Consider the following 26,489-nt stretch of genomic DNA (forward strand, 5'->3'; position numbering starts at 1 on the left):
GGCTGAATTTGTCCAATAACAATGATCTCCAAAGCATTTCAGAGAAACCTACAGGTGTCAATAAGCAAATCTTAATGATATTCTATGACAGAATTTACAAGCCTATGCACTATGGATGCAAACTGTAAGTAGTCACATGCATATTGCCCAAGGAACCATGACTAGGTCTGGTCCTTCATCTCCAAATATGCAGATCTCTTCTTTTTTCACTAAGGGAGCCCTTCCTTTTAATTAGTAGCAACAGCAGATATTCATCCTTTGGACTGTCTGGTCCAAGAAAAGGCCATATAAATACAACCATTATATTACAGTGGAGTGCAGTCTCTTTCACATTTAAATCACTATTGTAAATCCAGTCCACATCAGTGTTGACAAAAAATCATTATCAAGAGCTTTTTCCCAGTTTGGGAAACATGAATCTCTGGCCTCATTCCAGTTTCTGGCAAACCAGTCCCCATATCTTGAAACCTCAGTGCAGCTAAGCAGCAAATGATGGACCTTTTCCCATCATCCCATTGCATTTAGGGATGCTCACTTGTATTCAGCTCTTGCAATCCCAGTCTGAAGCTGCTAGAATTTACTCTATATCTTCCATCCTCTTTGGAGGTGCTCTACTTGTTCAACTTTATTTCATTTACAGCAGGAAAATAAAAAATAGCCCTACTGCTTAAACGAAGAAAAATTAGGAATTAATTAGATCAGAGAAAAATGTCCCAGTTCTGAGTCTTCTGAAGAAGTTTAAAACTCTGACTTCTACCAGTAGTTAGGCATCCAGTATCAGGTCCTACATAGGCAGTAACAGCAAAGTGGAAAGTTGTTATTCCCCTGTTTGGATTTCCATCTCAGAGCATGGTAACTTACTTTCCTCTTATGGTATAAGACTTAGTGCTCTCTGGATACCTACATTAGATACCTAGAAAATCAGCACGATTTTCTATTTTATAGGGATTGTAGTGCCAGCTAACAGTTTCCAGGAACATAAGAACTCTAAGAACTCATCTTTTTTTTTTTTTAAGAAAATGCCATCATGCAGTCTTTTTTCTTATGAGAATGGCATCTTTTCTGAGAGGGACCTGTCGTGCTCTTAGAATTAACAGTATGTGAAACATCATCAGCTCTTAAATGAAGACAAACTTCCTGAAGAACCCTAAATTGAGTCAGGGTTTCTGGACTTTGTCAATCCAAATAGCTGAGCCCTCTTGGAGCAAGCCACTGTGCTATCACAAAGTTTTCATAGTTCAGAATATTTGAATATACAAAGTCTGATAGGGCTCTGCTTTTGAAACGGCAGCCCTATGTGAAGAGTCATTTTAAACATTTCCTTTCAGATAGAGCTTTTTCCATTTTCATGTCTTGCAGCATAAGCCTTCCCAAAATAGTGTCATTCCATATCCAGTTATGCAAGAGGAAAATGGTCATAAGCATATTTTTTTCAGGTGACGTTCAATTTAGGCCATGCACTTTAATGCAACTGGGACAGCTAGCCTGCAGTGAAAGCTTATGAGCTAGCTGTAATACTGCTGAGAATGACACTAGCATCATGGTACATAATTCAGTGAAGTTATCTGATAAGATACTCATTAGTATCTGTAGCACTGCCCAAAAAATAAACAGGGTGGTGGCTGTGGTAATAGGATGATGATATCTTGGGAAGGAAAAGGTTAATAAAAATGTACACAACTCATGACTATGAAGTCTGCAGCCTTTTAAATGAAACTAGATGAATACTTCCACAAAAAAAGTAATCATTAGCACCTTCTAACTAAGGTAAAAATCATTAATAACAAAATGATCTAATTAGGACTACCTGGCCACCCCTTAAGTTTGCATAAATCAGTGTAATTCCATTGATTCCAGAAGCAGTAGTCACACAGTCTAACTTTAAACATCCAGCTGTGTTAATCAATGGAGAGAGATACATTTCTGCAAAGGGTAATGCAGAGCAACGAAGCAGATTGTGCTCTGAATTACAATTCTAAGGTAGAGGTAAATGTACAACACAAGATGAAGTTACTCATTATTCATTGTTATAACTAATCCCTGTGCAAGAAGATCTAGATTGTTTTATTTGGAAAAATCACTAATGACATTTGTAAAACAGCTTTATAAGAAAAATAAAAATCTGAGCAAATATCTGAGCACTTCTACAATAGGTTTGAGATGATTGAATGGAATCTGACATGGACAGATATATTTCAAGGCTAATACCTTCAGGTGATAGCTTCTCTGGGAACTGCTGCTGGGGATGTCATTTCTCATTTGTTATTGTTTCACTGGGTCAGGAAATCACCCTTATGCAGGGCAAGAAAACAGTATCAAATGTGTGCACCCAGCTACAGTCCACTATGGCTGCTTCAGGCAGCTTCATCCACATAAAAGTGAAAAGGGAATCATTTATTTGGACAGTGCTGAAACAGAGTGCTTTCCAAATTCTACTGGAAATGAAATTAAGCGTAATTGCCAGTTTGTGCCATAAAGGACCTGGAATGACCTAAGGGGATATGTCATACCTTTTCCTGGGATGGCTGGGGTAAGACCTTTTCTACGCTACTCACTGCTCACCACATGTCGATGGGACACCTGGAGTGATACATGTTGTGCCACCAAGACCCAACAGACCTTGGTGCTCCACTTCTCATTAACTCTCTGCCTTTTGGCCCTTTACAAGAGAAGAGTAACATCTAGCCCTAGAAGAGCCCATCCAGCCTGCAGCTGGAAATCTGAGCAGTAGACAGTCATGAGCTTCTTGCCCTGTAACTGACTAATGAAAACTTTCCGTTGCATTCTTAAGATTTGCTTGTGAGTTTGTTGAGCCAAATATTCTAGGTTAATGCATTTAGCAGAAGAAAAAAGGTCCCTTGGCATCATGTGGCATGCTCTACTCATGATACTCCAAGCCAGAGCTTTCAGATGAAGAATTTTTTGCTATTACAGAAAGGCCTCTTAAAGATTGCACTTCAATCTGTCTGTCAACAAAACTGGCTCAGACTTGCTCCATTTCCAAATGAAAAAAACTTTCTCAAGCTGTCAATCTCATAAGCCCACCCTAAGGTTGGAAGCTCCTTTCTTTCTGTTCTGAGCTTTTTGTTGTTCTACCATTCATCATCACCCAAAAAAGGCATTCTGCAGCCAGAAGCCAAGTAATCATTTTCTAATAATACATAAAGGAGAAGGCAATCTAGTTTGTTCTCCCATAGCTGCATTGTCCTCCCAGGGTAAACTGCAGTAAGAACTTTATTTGGCAGTAGAATAAGTAGCTGTTGCTTAAAGATACTTGGAGACATCAAAGTGTCCTATTTACATACTTTTTTGACCTTATTCTCACTCCAGCATTGGCTGGCCTGTGCTCTGAGGTAAGACTTCCCCAGAATTTGGCTAATTCTCTGTCTCTTCTAAAAGCGTTTATGAAATCACTAACACCTGAAGAAACAAGGAGCCACGTTCTTCCTTCTGTGACTAATCATGGTATCAGCAGGACATTTTCACACATTTTTATTTATAATTATAGAACATCCAAAGCTCAGAAGAAACGTCCATGGTTTATAGGGAACAGGCAGCAGTAACACCAAAGGTGTCCACAGAGCTCTCTCTGCACAGGACAGACAAGGCAGTAGATCATCTCCCCACTGGCCAGCTGTCTGTATGTGCAAGGTTGTACAAACTGGGGTCAGTATTATAGTGCAGACTCCCTGATTCCAGGTTTCTAGCCTATTGGAGAGGGACACAACATACAAGCAAGCTGAAGGAAGATGACAGGAGTGGACCAGATTGTCACTCTTAGTGTCCGGCTGGAAATAAGAATTTGAGGCTTCCAGTTTGTTAAGCATGGCATGTTCTCAGGCCTTTGGCCCAGTGCAAATTTGCTCCCATCACCTCCCTGTCAGAGCAGTGGCCTCCCCTGAGGCTTCACAGATAAGTCAGGAGATGTGGATTTATGGTATCCACAGCTTCACTCCCTGCTGAGATAAAGCTGCATGGGCTTGGCTGCACAGAGGCTGGGAACCTGCAGAAGATACCACAAATTCCCATCCCCCAAAAACCCCTCCTAGCTCCAAACATTTTCTCTTGCCATAGGCTCCAAAAGAGCAACTCCTTGCTCTGTTGCTTATTGCTCCATAATCTGGCATGCGAGTTAGTGTGCCTCTCTCTTGCTCAACAGTGATTTACATGGTTTTAACAAGTGTCCCTGGTTTCCCGAGGTAATACTCTGCTGCGAACCGAATGCTCCCTGCACCGTTCCCACACTGCCTGCTCACACCCTTGCCTGCACAAGATGCAGCAGCGCAGGGGAGCCTGGCAGCAGCTTTGTGACACTGCAGGAAGGCATGGCCCATGGGCTTTGCTTCTCCTTTTGGCCTGCCTTGAATGTTATTCCCTTTTGCATTTCACCATTGAGGTAATGCTAGGGCCCTGAGTGCGATGGGATTGCCGTTCTTTCCGGAAAGCTGTGATTTCACATGCATGTGTTTTGTGGACAAGACTTACTAGTGTGTGTGACATATGAAATTCAAGCTAAAAAAATACCAAGACTGATCTATAACTTTAATCATTTCAGGGTTCCCTTTAGTGCCAGCATCTATTCATGCTGTTGCAAGAGCCAGATACTTCAATGACAAGTGAGTAGCATGTCTGTTTTTGAAGGAACTTAGCATTATTTAACTGTGTAACACATTTTATTTCAGTTAATAATAAATTTTAATGGTGTATTTCCCCTCCAGCTGCTGGATGAGTGTTGACACGCACTTGCTCTATATTGTTCACGGACCTGTAATGGCAGCTTTATTGGTAAGAATATTATTTGCTATCAACAGTTTAATAATTATTTTAGAAATGCTGCTAACCTGTACAGAACAGAAGTTTCTGTACTTTAAGTGTTTTGGTCAAAACTCAGAAGTAGCTAGAGACTTTCTCTACTCAGTGTTACAAGGACAGGTTCTCAATGTTTTTCAAAAACAAGTCCTCTAAAGGGACCTCCCATTGAAGAATCAGATTGAGGCAAACAGAATCACTAACTGCTTTTGAAAATCAGGGCGGTCACTCTCTCCCAGTGTAACTTATTTGTGACAAATGTATTGCATTTATGTGACATCAATGAGGCATTTAGCTATGCTTTAGCTGGGGTGAGCTGAGTGCAGACTGGTCGCTCAGCATGAGTCTTACTTGTCATTGAACTGGTGTGGTCCAAAGGTAGGGAGCTAAACTAGTCCAGGGAAGGGACGGGACTGGGCTGTCTGAGTAGGACAAGATTCAAAGTGCAGCTTGGCAATGTGTATACATATAGCGTCTTGTATGCTAGTGGTGCTGTTTGGCACAGTAACCCTGACCTTCCTGAAAGGTGCAGTAAGGGTTTTATTCAACCCAAGCCCCAAGCTCACCTCAGTGTGTCACGCAAGATGGACTTTCAGCTTTTGAGCTGTCTCTTGCTTGCAAACTTCTGCAAAGACGTACCTGCAGTAATTACCTCAGAGATCAAACAGTAGGGCAGTGAATACCGGGAACACCTTTGAATAAAGAAACAACTTTCCATCTAATAGCTGAAAAACCTGAAAATCTTTCTACACTTTCTTGAGAAGCAGTCTTGCACATCAGCAATGTGAAGAAGCCCATTCCTCCCTGCCATATAGATAGTCTGCTGTTCCCATAAAATCACATCTATTGTGGGTTTACTGGTTCAATCTTAATTGCTTCTGCTGTTGTAATGCCAGCTAGCTTCTAGAAGAGGCCATTCAGCCTTTATTTTTATCACCATGCTCCAGATCTGTACATCTTAGCCACAAAGAAAAAAGGAGGGACTGGTTTTTATGTAAAAAGAGCAATCTTTAACTGTTTTCGAAGTAAGGTATTATAATTTCTGGTTTGTGCTTATGCCATTTCTAGTCTTATTTTTCTTGTGACGATATCAATGTCTACAGAATGTCCTGCATGATTTGATGCAAAAATCCCATAGTGACAGACTGGCTCAGAAGAGCTGGGATTTTTACCTTTCTAAAGTCTTTTTTCTGCTTTTCACAGTTACTTCCAGAAATTCTAAAAGTGAAGGTTAAGCAGAGTGAGTGAAGTCAGAGTAGGATGGAGAATAAGGTTTAGATTTAATGCTGAATGGGACCTCAGAAGTCATTTATTATTCCTTTTTTCCAGTAGAGCACAAATGTAAAACAGTTGAAAGGTCTCTCACTAGTTAAGAAGTGATGAAATGCTTTACCAAAGCCTATTGACTCATGTTTTATTGTTCTGAAAGATTCAACTGAAATTTCTTATGTATCTATGGAATTCAGGGTATTAAAATATCTATGTAAGTTTTGCAACTTACATACTTCTTTTAAAAAATCATCTGAAAAAAAGCCTATTGATGTTCCGAAATGTAGGTGCCTCATATTACTGTAACAGAGTGGAAAAGAGTGATCTGGGCACACTGGAGAGGGAGAAGGTCTGTGATACCTAGGGTGTCCGCAGGGTACCCGCTGGGCTCATTATCAGCCTGGGTTTGCCCTTCCTGCTCCTCCGCGGGCTCTCAGCACAGCCCGCAAGGGGCTCTCTGTGAAGCCAGGGTCAAGAGCAGGTTTCCGTACGCTGAGCACCCACAGCTGGAATCAGGGTTCTAGAAATGACTGAGGAGATGAGATGCTGAGCTACTTGGCATCGCCGACCATAAGGGTCAGGGGCAAAACTTTCTGAAGCCTCTGGCATTTCTGCCCTGAGCCAGCAAGTGTTAACTTTTACCTGTGGGTAGTGTACCACGGGGTCCACGCAGTCTGGTGGAGGCAAGGGGCAGCCTAGGTTCTTCTCAAGAGCAGCCTTGCCCCCCTGCTCATACACAAGCCTGAAGTAGTGGCCCATGTAAGATGGAGCACATTCCTCAGAGAAATTGTGTGCCCCCGTAGGTCCCACATGCCCAGGGACACACTGGGGTTTGTCTCACCTGGCTGCAGACATCTTCAGTGCGGACTGACGCAAGATACCTAGGTGACTTTCAGCCTCAGAATAGAGACATGGTTACTCCTTGGGGACAATTTGTCCATCCCGTTTAAACTTTAGACATAAAAATGAGATTAATTGTTCCCTGGAAATCCTGAATTTGCCCATATCACTGTCAAAACAGCCAGTGTTTCCTAGAACTGTTCCCTGCCTGCCTGAAACATCCATTAAGGCTTCCTAAGGGAAGCGTGTAAAGCAGCTTCACATCTCTTTTCTGAAGACATTCAAGGTACTTTCTAAGGCCTAACTCCCAAGCAGCTGCCCATTATGAGCTATGATGAAGCTAGAAAACTACAGTTTACTGCCATTTATGTGCTCTGTATTTTTATTTTGAATGTCAGTTTAATTTGAGTGCTTTCACCTATAATGGCTTTGCTTTTGCAGGTAAATTTTTTCTTTTTGCTTAACATTGTCCGAGTTTTGGTGACAAAACTAAGAGATACCCATCGTGCTGAGTCCAACATGTATATGAAAGCTGTCAGAGCCACTTTAATCCTGGTGCCCTTACTAGGAATTCAGTTTGTTATTATTCCCTGGAGACCAGAAAACCGACTTGCTGGAGAAATATATGATTACATCATGCATATATTAATGCATTACCAGGTATGTTATATAGTAGCAACTTCAGCTTAGGTGAGGTGCTTGCTGTTAAGTTAATTTAGCCAAAGATGCTGTTGCCGGTTGTCTTGCCCTGAAACTAAGCAGGACTGTGGTTTTGCAGTTCTTTTCTAACCGCTTTCACATTATTGGATTATCTGCCTTTGCATGAGTTGCACAGCTACATAAATAACAACCACACGATAGGGAAGACTATGAAAAATGCAGCAAAAATGATCAGATGGCACTATTTCTAAACTAAGGAGAGAAAACTGAGATCACAGAGGGCTTTTATGTTCCAACACGATTTCTGTTGAAGTGCTCAAATTGACTGAAACTGGTGCTGTGAGGTTAATATTAAAATTAGCTGTGTATGCAAACTGTTGTACAGAGGGAATGCCAACACACAGAATAAACGACTGAGACAATGAAGCTTCATTTAGGAGTTAATATTCCATTATTAGGCAGTTTAAATTAAAATATAAGACTGACATTTTTATTTCATAAATGCTTTGGAAATACAGCATCATTCAGTAAGTCTGGTTTGTTTTCTTTTAAAAACAAAACAAAACAAATCTAACTGACTTTAAATGCTTGGTGATCTGGTTTACTGACTACAATATATCCAGTCCTATATTGACTAAGAAAGGCAGATTTCTAATGTGTTTGTGAATAGTGGTCAACATGAGTGAATACAGTGACCCGCTTCTTGTTTCCTTTCCTTCAGAAGCTAAATGCAGAAATTATTTTAATGTTGTAGTAAGAAAACAGTTTAAAAAAAAATCAGTGGTGCTTTTTCCTTAAATGAAATTATAAATAATGCTACCAAAATCTATGCATCCTGTCATCTTAGATTATATTTTCTGCTTATCACCCTTATCCCTTCAAAACTGTGGGTGTGCATGCTATTGCATGCATAGAATAACTGAAGTTATAAGTCTATTTTTGCAGTGTATGCCATCTTATATTACAGTTCTGCTTAAAAGAAATGTGAGTCTGCTTATTCTATTGTTACTTGTATTGCCACTTCTTTGGTCTCAAGGGCTATAAAGGAATATCTCCAAATAAGTTTTCTGGTGACAAGTTGCTTACAGTTTTACCAAGTTAGGATAAGATAGAGTGTTATAATTATCATTTTACTCTTAAAACATCTTTCAAATCCTGTGAGGTTGTCGGAGAATTACAAAAAGAATGTTAGTAATCTTAATTAACAATCCTAATTATGATTATTATGCAATAGAAAGTCACCAAACCAATGTTAAAATGGAACCAGAAACAAAACCAAAGTATCGTGAAACTGTTGTACCAATGGATGGGAGTAGGTGAGGGACAGATCCAAGGAGGTGAAGTTTCATCTCCAATGGGTTCCTTCTGCCCTTGTCTCAGTCATCGGGAATAGGTGTCTCTCCGTGGCTTGTTGACCCCGATCCCCCCCTGCCAATACATTTTGTTCCATTTCAGCAGTGGGGACAGTGCTGAGGACACCGGTGTGGGCACATGGTGGGGGCTGCCCCTGCCCCACTGCCGCTGTGCCCGGAGAGGCCACTGGGCATGCTGAGGGGTGGCAGCCCACCCAGGGCTATCCCCGAGCCAGGGCAGCAATGCAGACCTCACAGGAGAGCTCTTGACACCTCTGCAATGTAACCTCAATGTGCTTCCCACCAGCATGTAAAATTTGGCTTTTTGGGAGGGCTGTGCAGTTGTCTTGGCTAACTGCAGCTGACTGTGATGCTCCCTTTTCTACTTAGAGTGGATTTTTAATTGTATTCTAAAATAAACTTTCTTAATCCTTTCCTAAACATTTCTTGTATGCATATTTAAGATAGCCAGCTATATAACCACTCCTCTGTTGCTCATTTTCTTCTAAGACTGATTATGTAATTAGCAGATATTGTATTAGCATGTGTAATGGCTATATTTCCCTGCTAGCTATTGCGCTCTCATAAACCACAGCGCAGCCTGCCTCTCCATAAACTAGCAGCAGCCTATTACTTTTTGCATCCCGTGGCATGTCAATCATATACAAGCAGGCATTGTGGGTGCAATTATGATTTTTTTCTGGTGGAAAATACAATACATTCTCCATTTCTGCACTGGTTAAGTGATTAATTTTTTATGGCTTTTCTAGAACAAAAGAGAGACAGATTTTCAACAGCACACTGCTTTAAGTGAGCACGATGGTTTCATGTATTAGTTACATTGTCCATGTACACAGAAATGGTGCAAACAAGCACTGCAGTCTATTGTAAAAATCAGAGGATTGAAAATGATGAATGAGAAAGGGTTTGTTCCCACAAGAAACTGTGTCATGGTATTTTTTTCAGAGAATGGTTTTCCCAGCTGATAAACAACATGTCGAAAGGTTACATGCTAGGTTTCCTCTACTGAAGTTACTTTTGAATAACAGAAGCCAGTCTGGTTTCAAATTGTCCTGGTTTTTTTGCAATACTATCATCAATGCTCACCATTTTAAGCAGAAGTGGGTTTTTTTCAAATATGACTATATGAGCAATTCCCAAACACTGTATATCTACCTACCCTGTATCAACTGGCTTTTGTGCTGCAAATATGAATGCATGTACTTTGCCAGCCAGCATCCCATGGATACTGTAAAACTAGAGATTAATATCACCCCTCACCATCACCAATATCAGCCCTTCAGTCTCCAGACTGTGCTGAAATGAAGACTGCACCAGGCAAAAGAAAGATATTTCAACCCTTAAGTGGAATAACTTATGCACAGAGTGGGATGCTGTAGGTGCATTGCTGAACACGCAGTTAGCTTATTAAACAGAGCTCCTAAAGTAGGCACCAGAAAGCAGACGTTTGCACTCCAGAAGAGCCAGTGAGTTGCAGATTTTCCCTAGAGGACCTCACTTCCAAAAGCCTGTTAGATGATGTTGAGAGTACATGAAAGATGCAGACTTCCTCAGAGTGTAAAGCATTACAGTACAGGACGCGCTGGCTCCTTGCACACTTCTGGCATGAAAACACACCTCTCCCTTAAAAGCCTGAAAACTCCCACCGTGCTGCCCAGCAAAGATGAACTGGTACACCTGGGCAAGGAGGGCGCCTACTGCCAAGGAGTGGAGCAGCGACAGCCCTGTGTCCTGCAAGTACCTGCATTCAGGTCTCCGTGCCAAGGGAGGGCAGGAGAGATGTGGCTTGTGCCTCACACCCTGGTGGGGCCATCTGCACCTCTGCTGGCCCTGGGGCTGCTGCTGCTGCTCCCCCCACCCTGGGAACCTCTGAGCATCTTTTGAGGGGTCCCAGGCTGCAAAGAGATCGGGGTGCTGAGCTCCTGTCAGAGGGTCTGCTACCAGAGACCATTATCCCAGCTTCTGATCTCTGACGTTCGTCCAGCAGAGGCCTCACAAGAAAAAAGGAAGAGTAGAAAAATGCAATAACCCCATGATACATCGGTTAGTCCCACATATAGACCCCTCCACCAGATGCTCTCAAACAAGCTCAGTGATTAACGCACTCCTGCTTGCGAGCTCCTTCCACCAGCTGTGCCTTCTCACCAAATTCTCTCTCCAGTGCATTGTAGCTGGGTTTGTAGAGGCTATCACGGCGCCTAACATGGCACTCTTGCTATGCCAGAGAAGACTTAGCCATGGAGGTCTGCTCGGTGCAGTGGAGAAATAACCCCCCAATCAACAGCAATACATAAGCACTTAAAGTTACTCTTCTTCGCAATACCTTGCTGACTGTGGCCCTAAATGTGCAAGTCTGCCTCTAATGAGAAATTAAAACACTATTCAGCATAAGAGACTTGGGGTTTATTGGCAAATAAAAAGTTTTTTTCTATTAATGATGCCAAACCAGACAGAAACATTTTCTCCTTCTGTGCAAAGTTAAGGTCATAGGACTGCTTTTGACAACATAAATGGGTTTTTTTATTTCCTATTCTTTTTTTATTTGCATTATTAGTAATTTCAAGAATTTCTAATATTCTGAGCCAATAAAAGTTGGGGAAAATGGTTTTTTGAAAGCTTGATATTATAAAGAGCTATTTTTGTATGAAAAATTCATGTACAAAATGACAGTAATGAATCTCCAGCAGGGAGTGGGAGAAGCAAAGTGTGAGCTTTGGCTGATGGGATGTCTCCATCATTTTGCAGCAGGGAGGCTGCCATCTTCAGCCCTCTCATGACAGTCTCCCCACCTCAGTAGCAGCAGAAACTGCACAGACACATTCTTTGCTTTGCTTTTTTTTTTTTAACTTAACATAAATGAACGCTTGATAACGCAGTCATTTACCTCAGAGGTACCGTATTAATGTGCTGTGAATGAAGATGATGAGGAACACGATATTGTTTTTCTCAAAGCTTTTTATCTTTGCTGAAATGAGAGAGATGGGAATCAGAAGTATCTGTATGAAGAAACTTGGCCATGCTTTTTTTTTTTTTTTTTTTTGCTGTCCATTCAGATCCAGAGTGAGAATTGAATGGACATGGACCAAAGCTCACACAGAGAATCACAAACTGATTTTTTTTATATTATGGCCATCTGTACAATTACATGTGCCATCATCGTCTACCATCAATAATGAATATATCATCCCACTAAAGCCTAAATGGCAACACACTGTGTGTAATTAGGGCAGAAACTAAGGCCGTGGACATGCTCAGGAATAACAGGAATAAGCATATCTTTATATACTTTCTTGGTTTTATGGAGACATAAGCTAGAAGAAAAGCAACCGAGGTATCAGAAACCCATGTAAATTTGCAGTATCTGCATAGATATTTTTTGTTTGTTTCTTTTTAACCTAAGCAAATTACTGGAACTTCTCTTCAAGACACTCAAGTCTTCTAGGAGAGTGAGATACAAATTAAATACCTGTCAAGCAAAGAATGTCCTTGGACCACTATAGGCACTTAAACACAGGGAAAAATTCACTATGGTGTCAGTAAGGTACATGAAGGTCTGAGAGCTGCTGAATCTGCCCAATCCCTAAGGCATGATTTGGCCAAAAGCCACATTAATCTGGTCTTCACATGGTTCGAGAAATAAAGAATTTCAGAAGAATCCATTTATCTCTGCCTTCAATACAACAGCCAACGTTACCCTGCTGGCAGCAGATGACATATCACAGGTCAGTTTAACAACTCCACGGAGTGGCGGAGAGATAAAATTGACCTAGAGATCTCATCCTCAACAAGAACTGCACCCTGAGCGAAGACCAGCAGCAGTTAGAGAGAATATGGAAGATGCATGTCAAAGAGATATGAGAAATAACCTGTGGGCCTTACATGAAATAATTAACCTACATCCAGTCTGTCACATGTTTTAATAAATCCACTGTAGATTTATCATCATCCCAAGCCCTCCTGGCTCTCAAGAGACAAAGCTAGTGTCTGCTGCAGATATCTGTTTAGCTTTACAGCTGGAGATAACAATAGTCCTCTGAACTATGGGCAAAATTTTATGTATAAAATGGAAGAAAGAGAAAAAGAAAGAAATAGGAAGAGAAATAGAAACAGAAACAGAAATAGAAATAAATAGAAATAGAAACACAGATGGCAAAGCTCAGAGGGCTGTTGCTGGTGGAAGAAGAGCAATGAGACATATATGGGACAAACTAGAGAAAATAATTTCTTCAGCCAGAAGATGTACAACATGCATGGTCTCAAAATAACAAGGAACCAGATCTGCTCTCAGCTCACTCCAGACCAGAAGAGCAACTGAAAGAGCTATAAGGCATCACCACAGCTTTCTCTTTAGCTTTTCTGTCAGAAGTTGTCTGGAGAAAACACTAGTTAAGGGAACCACACTCTCCAAAAGAAGAAAAGTAGAGCAATTGCAGGATATAACAGAGGACTTAAAATACCATACAGGAACAGAAATGGAAAATGGCTTCAGTTCAATAGTTCAGGTTCAATTTTTGCCTGCAGTGAACTGCAGTTCCCAAATTTGCCCTAAACAGGGGAAAGAGACTTAGAAAAATTTCTCTGCTTCTTTCTCTCCTCCTGCTGTCTTTTGTGTCTGCCATGCCTCATGTGGACTGTGCATTGAGCGTCCCCACTTCCAGAGGAGATCAAGATCCATCTCATTTGCCATCGTGGCTGACTGCTGTTAATAAAAACACACTTTAGCAAAATAGCAAGACCCCTGCTGCAACCATGTGCAACGCAGTTCAACAGCAGATGTTTTGCAAGACTGTGCAAATTAATGTAGTGCACACAACGCAGGAGAAAATCAATATAGGCCACCAGGAAGTGACACATTTGCTCCCCTTGCATAAATTTTTGATTTAGGAATCAGTGGTCTGTCAAAGTCCTGCTTTAGAGACATAAGGTTTTGGTTGACTTTGTGGTGTTTCTCAGACCAGAACATATGGACAAACTACTGTGCATTGCATATTGTACACTGGGATTTGAGTTTTTTGAGAATACTCACTGTTTATCCAAAACATGAAAAGAAACTTTCTTTTTCTCACTATGTCTACCTCCTTGCACATGCTTTTCTGTGTTCATATTTGAAGTCGTGTCAAATTACAAATTCTGCATTAGAGAAAATTTCCTGGAGTAAAACAATTGCCAAAATTCAGGTGGTCAGCCCCTCTTCAAACCAGCCTGTGTATTTCTAATGTATAAGCATTTTGTTAACACAGTTATTGCTTATCCTACATTTCTGGTCCAAAATAGACACTTGAGAGTCCAAGACATTTTACAAAGCATTAGCTACAATTTAACTGGTAATCTGTTCAATGAGGGTTTATAAAAAAAATACAGCTGTAAAGCTCTTCAAAGCAGCCCTTGGGAGCACAAGCTATTGTATTGCAGTTTTCCCCTCAATTTCACAAGCTGCCATACGTTTAGTTTATAACAACTGCTTTAAATAATTTAAAATGAAGGCATGTGGCTCCCAGTGATGCTATGTAATGTTATTTTAATAAGAGTGATTGTGGTTAGGACATGGACCAGTGTAACTACGTGATTCTGAATAGCAGGGTCTGTGTATGTGAATTTTCTCTCTTATTAATTTCACACTTTCTCACCTCATGTTCCTGCCTTCACCCTCTTTAATCTTGTAGCAGTAGTGAAATATTATCTGAACAACTGTGGCAATAATTAAACTAATTTTATGCCATTTAGGACCAAGCTATGATCTGCAATCTCTCTTGTTTTTTCTTCTGTCCCCTTACCTTCTAATTCACCTCTTATGAGGTTTTTTTTTCCTTTTTTTGACCACTTATACCTCTTTTCACATAATCTCCATCCATCGTGATGCCCCACATACGAGTTCACTTATCCTGACATACAGTTCAATTTAAAGCCTTCCTGGGGCAGCTGGATTCTCCTTGGTTGACACTTTCAACTGGGTAACTGCACTCTGACAAATAAGTGGCAGCATGTAGGACACAATTGCTCTGCCATCTCTTCGGCAAAGTCAGTGGTAGTGTGGTACTCCACTGTAAGCAAAATATCTATCTATCTAACTTACTTACATAGCATTCAATGTTCCTTCTCTGGGCCTCTTGTACAAAAATAACTTCATAGCCAAAATAGATAATCTATAAATGCTAGTAATATAGAAGAAGATGGCAAAACATGTTGAAAAGACAAAAATCAGTGTAATAACATAACTGTGAAAGAGGAGGAGGTTAGGTGAAATGTCTGTGATGCAGAGGAAGTGAACTAATGTTTTTATCCTGTATCTGTCGAGCCCAAATTTCCAAACAATGCCAAAAAAAATTATATATTCTGATCTCTAAACTCTTTTCTTTTCTTTTCTCTTAGGGGTTACTTGTGGCAACTATATTCTGCTTCTTCAATGGTGAGGTAAGCATGTGAAATACAGCAAATGAACAGAATTTGAAAAATAGTCACTGTGTTGTTCATTAATGCAGAAATAAACCATGTTGCGCTACAGACTTTGAAACCAAACAAAGTCACTTTTTACTTTCTATATACAAGCAGCAGTGTGCATTTTTGAAAGCTCTGTGCAAAGCGTGACTTGAATATCTCTGAGCAGATTCATCAGGAGTGTTACCATTACAAAGCAGATGGCACCAAATGAGGTACAGGCATGCAACTCTCCCCTTACCATCTGCAATTTTGAGACAGAGGTCTAAGTAAAGGAGAAAAATGCTCTACTTCCCTTCCTGCCCCAGAATAGTGGGGAGGACCACAATGCTCCATAAGAAGCAGGCTGGTTTTGAAACATTCTCTCCCCATAGGAATGACTGTATAGCCATGTACAGGCAGTGCTCCAGTGTGTCCTCACTTGCCTCCAAACAATGTGTTACCCCAGAATCCTGGTCTCGAACATTGCCTTCTTCCTTCTTCATTCTCCTGAACATCACCTTCCATTTTTTTTCAGATTAGATTTTGCAGAACAAATTTGCTTAACGTTTTATAGCTTTAGTGTCAAAGGTTGATTATTCTGTAATTCTCCACCTCTAATGAGCACATACAGATTTGTGCCTAGATTAAAAGTTGTAGCAATGCTAAAAATGAGGAAAGGCAGCAAGAAAATGGACTGAAAACATAAAGTATCTTAAAGGCTGTTTGTTTCTCAGATATGTTTCATCAGATAGCTCTAATTCCAAAGTGCTTTTGGCAATGCCACAGTGTCAGAAAAGCATACCCACCTTTACACTTCCAGGAATACAGTTTTCAAGTTACACCATAATGAATATAACTGGAGCATCTGCTTGCCAACATCATGACAGACCATATATATCATTTAATTCAAAATTAGATTGCAGGGTATGAATGAGTTTACCTGTCATATGAACAAGCGTATAGTGTGCAAGGCAGAAAACTAAAAGCCACATTCCAGGAATGAAAATGAGTCTAAAATAAATACACAGCTCTTTTGTTCATTAAGTATTGTATTACATTTCATTTAGAATTCAGAATAAATATATTTGGATTAAGAAAATGCACCATATTCATACATGATATTCAGACGTCCAACCTCAGAGACACGCTGCACTTTGTGGTCTTCTGCATTGACTGAGCTGCTGTTAGGAAGTGGCAATAGCAGCCAGTCATTCCTTACATGGACTGAAGATGCATGGTCTAGATCCAAATCCTGAATAACAGCAAAAGTCACCAAACCTCTATTCACCTCTGAAAGTCTTTTGACACATCTGGCAGCCCACAGTAAAAAGACCTCTTAGTTGTGAAAGGCTCTTATGTGGATATCCACTTTTGATACTTGAGTTGTCAGCAAGTCATTACTGAGGGGACACATCTGGAAAGGATGATGCCCAAAAGGAGATAAAAATGAATCTGATATTGAAATATGGCTTCCAGTTTTGTACTCTATTGCTCCCATAAGTAATCACGTGGATGGCTTAACTACCTTTGGGTATGTCTAGACTGCAGGTAGGATTAATGACTCCTTGGTGGAGTGGCTGATCAGAAATGTTCAGCAGTGTCAGGCAGTAAGAACAAACAGCTGGGGGGATTCAGGTTTCCTAAACATGTTGAGAGTGATTTTTGTTGGTGCTTGGGTATTTTTCACCATTAGACCCATTTTCAGAATTGTTGTATCTGCTTCAGTCTTGCAGACTGTCTAACATGGTCAATGGCAGGGATGCTGAGAAACCCTCTTGTTATTTTCTTCTAGGAAATTTTGTTTACTAGACAATAAGGGAAGCTTTTTTTTTAGAATTTCCCTTTAAGGTGGGCAGGGAGTCAAAGATGACACCTCTCTAATACAGACTCAAGACAGTTTGGTGCTACTTGCATTAGCACATTCCAATAAACACCAAGCAAGTTTAGGTACTAGAGTAGCTGGGCTGGGCTGGGCTTTGCCAGAAAAGAGGATGAAAGGATTATGACCCCTTTCCTCCAAGTCCCATCTATTTCTGCAGTTACACAAGGTGTAAATATATAAAGCACAAAACCTACAGAGGAGCAGCAGCAGACTAATGCTAAGATGGTATTAAGTCCTTCCAAAGGGAGCACTGGTCTGAGTTTGTCTGCCCAAGAGAACTAAGCTGAGATAACTTCCCCCAGTCCTGCTGTGTGCAGCAGGACATAGACCAAAGCCACAGTCTGGTCTTCAGGCATGGTAGGAGATTGTTTCCAAGCTGCTGTATACATCTGCTGCCATAGAGCTCAAAATTATTTCTCATGAGAAAATTCAATGTGGGGCAAGGAGAGTAATTTTAGTACCACAGGAGCCTGGATATTCTGGGATTTACTTTTTCCTACTGGAATATTTAACTTCAAGGCTGAAATACATGAAGTTTAGCCAGGACAAACAATGCTAAACTCAGTACCACCTGACAGTGTTTTATATTGCATTCATTGCCTACTACCTCACCAACCTGACTTAGTACCACGACCCCATCTACAGAAAGAAATGTAAAAATAGTAATAAGAAGCTGTACCAATGCCTGCATTCATGTGGGAGAACACATAAACAATGGATTTGTTTTGGACTTTTAAAATGACAGATCTTCTTGTGCATTTTCATATAAAATCTGTGTCCAGCAGCACTGTAGTTTCTCTGTCCAACAACAACAGTGTTGTACAGATGATACAAGGTCTCTGCAATAGTCTGCTCACCAGACCATGTTTCCAGGCCTGAGATTGCTTCTAGACTGCAAGGCTGGCCAACAAAATGGAAAGTCTCTTTGAAAAAAAACCAGCCATGTATCTTGTGTGCCAAAGAGGCATGAATGGCTAATAGAGAACAGAAAAGTCTTTAAAGTCCTGAAGAGCAGAGTAAATAAACTCAGGCTCTTCATTTCTTTAGACTGTACTTTCTTTCATCTGCTATCACAGTGGAAAGCATGGCAGGCATCGTCCTGCCCCTCTCGGTCCCCAGGAGCCTCTTTGTTCATTAATACGTTATGGCTGTGCATGTGATTTTCACTAATGCTGCTTACACATTTAAAATCCATGCATGAACAGTTTTAGTTGGCACTGAATTATGATCATCTGAGATCCTTGGAATCATGGCAGAAATCTAGATGAACATGTTGTTTTACTCAAGTGCAGCAGCTTGTACTGTCCATTATCTGTTTGTGGCTGGATTCTTATACAGGCCAGCAGTTCAGTGGAGAATAAAAACACAGCTGCTTTGACCTCATGCCGTCACTGCTCCATGCAGCGTTTTAAACCTGAGTAATGGCACTTCTAATCATGGGCTGAACTGGAAGAGGTGTGCCTGTTCTGTCCCCAACCATACATACAATTGCAGTGTCACTCCCTTCTGAGAAGAAAACTATAAGCTCCTCACGGCAGGCTTTATAAGACTCAGTGACATTGTTCTCCCCTCATCAGTTAACTGTTATCATCTCCAGACCTATGGTTGCTCTGGTGGCCCATCAGACTCCAGTTCAACTGAGAGCAGTTTGAGAGCTCAGCAGGAGCTCATCACCTTCACAGCAGCTCTTCTCCCCATGCAAGAGACATCAAAGCCTTGGGGTCTATGCAAGGGGCAAGGGGCTAGGAGAGGAACAGGAAGGCTGTAACAGCATGTTCTTGCCACCTTCACTGAGGATGCCGAGATTAATCTCAATGGATGAACAGCTGTGAAATGCAGACACACTCAATACTTAGGGGCAGAGGCGAAGGCCAGAGGTGCGCAATGGCTAGAGGTGCTAATGACGGTGGTGGTGGTGCTGGAGAGATGGCTGCAGGTGGGCAGAGCTGCTGTGCTTGCGTTATCCTCATTGTGTCCAGCCTTAGGTTCCAGGAGCTGCTGCCCCAGTGTGATATTGGGGAAAGTCACTGACTTAGTACTTCTGAAGATTTCTTCTTCCGGTCCTTCCCTATAGCTTCTAGGGTGACTGAGCTACAATATTCATGCTATAACATCAAAAGGTAATTTTAAAGTGACTAAAATCTTTACAGGGTTTACCTCACATGTAATGTTTCTGTATCATGTGCTACAACCACATTACTCTTTCACACAGCAATTCTTTCTCACTGATAAAATTTGTGATTTGAAACATCCCTGCATGCAGCCATTTCACCTTAAATCTCAGTACTGGCATAATAAGCTTTGCTCACAGCCCCAGTAATTAGAGTTCCATTGTAACCATATGCCTTTTCCATGCTTGATATCTAATTAACCTACACTCAGCCATTTGTTTTCTTTTCTTTATGTGTGAGGAGAAGGTGAATAACAATACATTTCTCCAAATGAAGAGAACTCTTAACTACTTTGTCTTGAGCTAAACAATAGCAAAAAAGAGCTAGTATTGGAAACTGGGCATGGGTATCGTTTTCAGTTAGTTTTAAAGGACTAGTCCAGCAAATCTTTGTTTACTCAAGAAAGTAGTCATACCAAAGTCAGTGCAACTACTTGCATGAGTAAGGATTTATAGCATCAATCTTCATACCTTGGCTTGCATCTTGGATTAAAAATAAAAAGCCAAAGCAACTGAAATATCCATTCTTGGCATGCTGCATAGTCCCACTGTACACTTAGTAAGCATCTCAGATTCACAGCAATTCCTTATGAAGCCTTGTCCTTATGTGACATGAAACAGCTTTCTTGCAGGCAGCTGTGGGTGCTGAGTAGATAACATTTTACTATATTCATATTAATAGAGTGATTAGAATTGTGGAGACTTGGGAAATATCAAAGTCATTCAGATTCATCTACATGAATCAAAGACACTGTTCTGCACAGAGCATAGAGAGTGATTTCAGACTACTTCCTGAGCAAAAAATGACATACAGCGTCCACCTCAGCAGGAGCACAGAAACACTGGGACACTCCTGTCATCACAGTGCCTCAGCTGCACCTGCCTTCCTCTGGAGGGGTGGTCATTTACAGCAGATTATTATGGCAAACTGCTCCTATTCTCACATTTTGCTGGCTGGAATCGCTGATCTAAAGGAACAGAGCCAGGGTTTGCCCACTCCCTGCTGATGTCTCAACGCTTCCTTTGGGAAGGAGATAGCGAGTGCCAGCGCGCCTGAATGTGCAGCTGGAGAAGGGCTTTTTATTCCCTGGCAGCACTCAATAGCTTAAGTCATAGCACCACATATAACGTCACTCTTAATGTAAATGTTGAATAAAATATTTTATTCTTAGAACATGAATGTCCTAAGGTTGAAATTCTCTGCTACGCAGAGGGCTGTGACCAGTGTTATTTTTTGCCAGCGCAGACCCTGCTCTTAAATTACCAGAACAAAATCTCTGTTTAGCTGCACTAATCCTCCAACTCTTTCTCTCTACAAAATTAGCCCTGGCAAGTTCTTGAAATGTACTTACACTTTGCCATTCATGGCCAGTTTTACTCAAGGTTAAGTTTTTTCAGGGATCACAATGCATTAGCCATTCTAGGGGCAAGGATCCAGCTGCAGCATTAGAAGGGTTTTAATCCCATCCCTCCTTCCTCTTCCTTCTTCTACCATAGCATGCTACTGTGTTCCCGTGCAGTAATCTGTTCCACATTTATCTCTTATGGGAACAGCTAATCTATACCCACTCTTCACAAGCAGTAATTGCTGCCATATGGTAGGCAGGGACGGAGTTAAGGCCAAGAGCTGAGCAACTGCTTCTGCTTCTGGAGCTGGGAGCAGAGAGGAGAAGAGAGGTAGACTGAACCTGATGGAATTAGACCTGGAGCTTTTTCTTTTTCCTTTTTTTTCCTTTTCTTTTCTTTTCTTTTCTTTTCTTTTCTTTTCTTTTCTTTTCTTTTCTTTTCTTTTCTTTTCTTTTCTTTTCTTTTCTTCTTTTCTTTTCTTTTCTTCTTTTCTTTTCTTTTCTTCTTTTCTTTCCTTCTCTTTTCTTTTCTCTTTCCTTTCCTTTCCTTTCCTTTCCTTTCCTTTCCTTTCCTTTCCTTTCCTTTCCTTTCCTTTTCTTTCCTTTTCTTTTCTTCCTCTCTTCTCTTCTCTTTTTTCTTTTAATTTCCTTCTATTTCCTGCAGCATATTTTAAAATGTCTACAATTATAGGGGTTTAGATTATACTTCACCCTAACTATGTGTTTCTTTAACAGGTACAAGGAGCTTTGAAGAGGCAATGGACACAGTACAAAACCCAGTGGGGCCAAAGACGCCGAGAACACTGTTCCACGCGATCTACCTCCTACACTGCAACGTCAATCACAGAGGTCCCCGTTTACCTGTACCATCATGATTCCAACAATGAACAGTTAAATGGAAGATACGTGGAGGACTCTGAACTTGTTGCATTAAAATCTGGAGAGACATCTGCTTAGCCAAGCACCAGCCATTGCAAACACATCATTTCACATTCTGCTTTTGAACAAAGTGGGGAGAAGGGTGGGAGTGTGGAAATCCAAGCCACTGTGTCAGAGGGCAAGACCAGGTGAAAGGACACATCATATTCAAACCACGTCAGCCTCTGACAGCAGTGGCGTAGAGGGAGTCTAACGCAGACCTGGAAACAGCATTTCTTCCTGTGCGCTGCAACAGGGAGTGAACGTGGACCTGCCCACCAGGCTATGTAATCTCCACATCTCCTGATACTGGCCATATGAAGTGACCATCCGACAGTGGTAACAGTGCCAGGTAGCCCATAACAAATAGGAAAGAAAGAACCAGTATGTGGCAATTGGAAACTTTCAGCACTTTTTGCTTTCAGTACTTTTCTTTAACACTAGATTTTGAACTATCACCTTTCACAAGATGTAACCGGCTTGCAGTCCTTTATTCCTCCCCTTTTAATGAGCTCGATGACTGCTTAGAAGATTTTGCACATTGCAAGACAAATCAAACAAATGAACAGAAGAGTCATTCCAAAATATTCAAATCTTGATGATCTCCAAAGAATGCCCCAAAATATTACCATCCCCAAAGTATACCCCAAAATATTATCATCCCATTAACAGGTGCATAAAGCAAATGAAGGTGTAATAGTCATTGCATACCAAGATCTCAAACACCCTCAGAGAAACAGATCAGTTCTTCAGGCTGCATCACACAAGTCCTGAAGGCATCTCAAACCAGGGTTTTTTTAACATTACTGGTAGGTTGAGAATATTTATTTATAGGAAAAATTGTCACCCTATTACTCTGCCCAGAAACTCATCATTAAGGCACAATTCTTTCACTCTGAATAAGCTGTGAAATTTGCTTGGAAATTATGATTTTCTTTAATAGCCATTCTGAGATGAATGCTAGATGAATGCTTGTCTCTGTTATTAAATTATGATCATGCCAGTGAAGGATCCCAGGTAAGAAATGAGAAACTAATGTCCTAGCACAGCAAGCAGCTGTTTTTAGAATCTAGTTGCTGTTCTAAGTCTCAAATTGTTGAAGGTGACGATTTCATGTGTGAGCCTGTCATCAAGAAAACATGATGAATGTACAGTTTTGTAAGTAATAAGCACCTTTTATCACACTTTCAAAGCATCATTAGAGTCTCTATGTAATTACTGAGGCAGAAATCAGGTCAGGGAGAAGCTGATTTGCAGTTAGAAGTTACAGTACTGTCACTGAAAAATTTCTGCAAATCACAAAAGAAATAGATTAATTTCCCACATGAAGCTAATTGTAAAGAATCTGCAAGAGCAAGGGCAGTGCCAAGGAAGTTTTGCAGGGCTGTGACTCCTATGGAGTTTTATGCATAAAATGTCTAATGAATGTAGTGTCATTCCTTCTTGCATCTCTCTGAAAAACTGTCCTACAGATTCCCACTCCAATGCCTTTGGCTGAGAAGTGCATGGGATATTTCAAATGCTAGCAACTTCAAAATATTCATCACAGTCTCTGAAGTTGGAAAGTTATCAGTCCCCCTTTGTTTTGCCTGCTAATGCACTTGCATCTGATGCTTCAACCCCAACCCAAGCAAGAAGACATGATCAGAGGAGGAGACAGGTGCCAGTGGTGACACTTGCTCATCTCAAATGTCTAAATATCAGCCCTGACCTGGGACTTGTAAAAACTGCCCTATGTGGCAGGTGAATAGGGAGAGACTAAATGCCATCCTATATACTGCAGCTGCATTCATGTGGAACCTCTGCTGTTGGTGTAAAACTTCTTCCTTTCCTTCATTTGCTTGCTGAGCTTCCATCCATAATGATTTTTCTCCTTAGGACTTCATAAGATACTTAAAATATCATGGGTTAGAACAGTTGTAAATCCAGATCTTGTCAGATAGTAAAAGAGAAGAGAAAAACTGAAATAAGGCGCTTCAGCTAAATATCAATTCTTTTGAGGTAACTTTGGAGGTTACAGACAGAGGCCTTAACCCTGCAGCTGTGTTGAGGAAGGACTGCAGGACAGTCTGTATCCCACAAGGTAAAACGCACTTTAGAGAGTCCCACAGGAAGAGATCATAAGCTACTTCTGCCATAAACTTGATAATCTCTTTCAGATTCTATTGAAATTAGCAGACAAATCCCTGTTGACTTAGATGAGCGGTGAACAACTCTCTTCGGTGTTCAGGAATGACTTAGGCAATACTGTTCAATGTAGACCTCAAAAACAGGAGTCAATTTCATCCTTAGCAATTTGAAACCATTTTTAAATATTGTGTTCAGCCAGGCTCAGTTTTTTCTTCAGTGACACAGCTAGATCCTAAGCTTTACCCATTTGTAAATTTTAAATGGAGGGCTGCTGCACATGTCTACCTACATGAATTACCATCTCACTGGAAAAGTCCATTCCAGGAATGAGTTCATGAGGGATAGACATAAACCCAGCACTATGAGAGGGGACTGAATTCCCACTATCCATACGTGAGGGAATGCCTTGCAGGGAAGGGGTTTGCTGCATTTGTGCCACCAGCACATGCACACAGCCACGGTGCATCACCAAAGCTTCCTCCCCAGTGGGGAGTGAGCTGCTGGCACTGCCACTGTACAGGAGAGAGGAGCTGGGAAACTAGAACTAACTGTCCACCGATGGATCATCGCATGGTTAATCCCGTGGAACATTTACAAGAAAATACGATCACATGTATTTGTTCAAGCCACATACCTATTTTTCAGACTTCAAGGAATACGAAAGCAGTTATTTTTTCAGACAACAGTATTTCGCATATTGCTATTTCTACTTTTACCAGTGAACAATGGGAAGTGCAGGATTTAGTCATTAAAGACAATAAAGTCGCTCTGCTATGAATGCTGTATTTCTGAATAGCTTTGGGGCACACTGCACTTCCCAGGAGTGCTCCAGAAGGCATTCCTAGTTTCTAAAGATGCAAATGAGCTGATTGTGAAAGAAGTGTACATAATATAGTTTAATAGTGAACCTGTTGGTTTTAATAATGTACATATTTACAACATGTAAGTGCAAAGTTGTTTCACAGTCTATTATGTTTATGTAGATGTACAAAATGGAAATGCTTTGCCATTATAGTGGTTGTTTTCTTTCTTCACTAATGATATTTTCTTGCTCTGTTCAGTAGAATGCTCTCAAAAGTCAAATTCAGGATCTGGGGCTTAGGATCTCAGTTTGAGCTTCAGGTGGTGGAAACATTGTGTGGTGATGTCAGTCTTTATGGCAGCTTTGGTTTCAGTGGAGGGATGTGATTTGCAGCCACTAAAAATTTGGTCTAACATACATACTGAGTTTAGGATTGGCATAACCCTTGGGCTTTCCAGGAAAGTCTGTGTTTTAGAGGTACTTACAAAATATTTTCTGATGGAAAATGCTATTTTCCCTCATCTCAAGGTAGCTTGAAATGTTGTCATTGCATACATAAGGTAAATTTCACTTCTCTGCTTTATAAACAGTACCATACGCTAGTGACAGTAATATTGGGAATGCTGATATGACCTCAATAATTACAATGTCTTGGCAGTAGGGTGTTTTGTCTCTAATACATTTCACAGGAACAGCGTAATTAATGTATCAGTGTATCAAAAAGTAGCAAAGGAGCTGACACTTGAATCAGTGGGTTCAAGATGTACTTTAAGAGGAAACCAACATTACATTAATCACCTCTGCAGTATCTGTTTCCTCTCAAACACCACACCCAACACACGAAAACCCAGTTTAGTGAAACATTTGCTCTGGCAGAAGTGTTTGTGTGGTTGTGAGCAACAAAATCTACCAGGAAGATGCTGGTTATTATTCTTTACTAGGTACAGAAATGCAGCACAAATTAAAAGACTTGTTGTGGCATAGGATGCCAAAAGTAAGACTTGGGGTTTTTTTATTTACTTAATAAATATGTTTTAGCTGAAATAAAACAGCAACAAAGGTAGAACAGACAATTTTCTCTGTATTAAAATCCTTAGCAATAACGCTACCTTAATTAAATGTCTGCCAGTATAGCCGTTACAAAGTGCTCATGTGTTTATAATGTAGCAAAATAACTTTGGTTTGGGATAAAACCAACCATGCAAATGTGGTGAATTTCTGTCCTCTTTTCCCAAATCCTCCTCCGTCCTTTGCCAACCTTAATAGACAAAATCTGAGCCATTTTTCAAAGCTGCAAATCCTAAACACTAACAATGGGAAAGTATCTGCATTTCCAGTGCTTGGAATTTTAAAAGTCAGATGTGTCTTCATGAAGCTAAATATGCATAGTTATTTGATTACTGCTCAAAAATAGGAGCATTTGTAACCTAAAAGTCATTTGCATTGAAACAGTAGTTGATCCCAAGCCAATGAGACTCTGCAGTGTGTGAGCATGCCCTCTCTGCCCTCTGGCAGCATAGAAGACCTGTGCCCAACCCTGTGAAATGTGGACCCAGTGCTAGCTGCATGGGAAAAACGACCAACAACAAAAAAAGAGACTTTGCAGCTAATGGTAGTGGCAAACTGGGAATTTTGAGTTCCTGGGTCAGCTGGGTCGTTGCAATGTACTACTGTACTTGCTCCACGAACACCTGCTTCAGAGGGACTTGGCAAGATGAAAGCATGAGTCCTACACAGAAAATGTCATTGGCCAGCAGTGAGGGAAAGTCAGACCTCCAGCTGGAAATACCACCTTGGGAGGAAGAACATGATCAGCTCCTTAGTCAACTGTCTAGTGAAATTTAAGTACCTGGCCATCCCTGACATTTAGGAT

The 26,489-nt window shown here is 40.8% G+C and overlaps 1 protein-coding gene across 1 annotated transcript in view; it reads left to right on the forward strand.

Moving 5' to 3' along the window:
• The window catches only part of CALCR (calcitonin receptor), a 180,888-nt gene extending 156,040 nt beyond the window's left edge, over positions 1-24,848 (forward strand). Inside the window, exons 9-13 of the mRNA XM_069774988.1 lie at positions 4,556-4,616; positions 4,719-4,785; positions 7,360-7,578; positions 15,321-15,362; positions 21,502-24,848. Coding sequence (XP_069631089.1) covers positions 4,556-4,616; positions 4,719-4,785; positions 7,360-7,578; positions 15,321-15,362; positions 21,502-21,723 — 611 coding nt within the window. The 3' untranslated portion in view covers positions 21,724-24,848. The remainder of the gene's footprint in view (positions 1-4,555; positions 4,617-4,718; positions 4,786-7,359; positions 7,579-15,320; positions 15,363-21,501) is intronic.
• Positions 24,849-26,489: the final 1,641 nt, after the last annotated feature.

The sequence above is a fragment of the Haliaeetus albicilla genome, chromosome 2 (genome assembly GCF_947461875.1).
Source record: "Haliaeetus albicilla chromosome 2, bHalAlb1.1, whole genome shotgun sequence".
Taxonomy (NCBI): Eukaryota; Metazoa; Chordata; class Aves; order Accipitriformes; family Accipitridae; genus Haliaeetus; species Haliaeetus albicilla.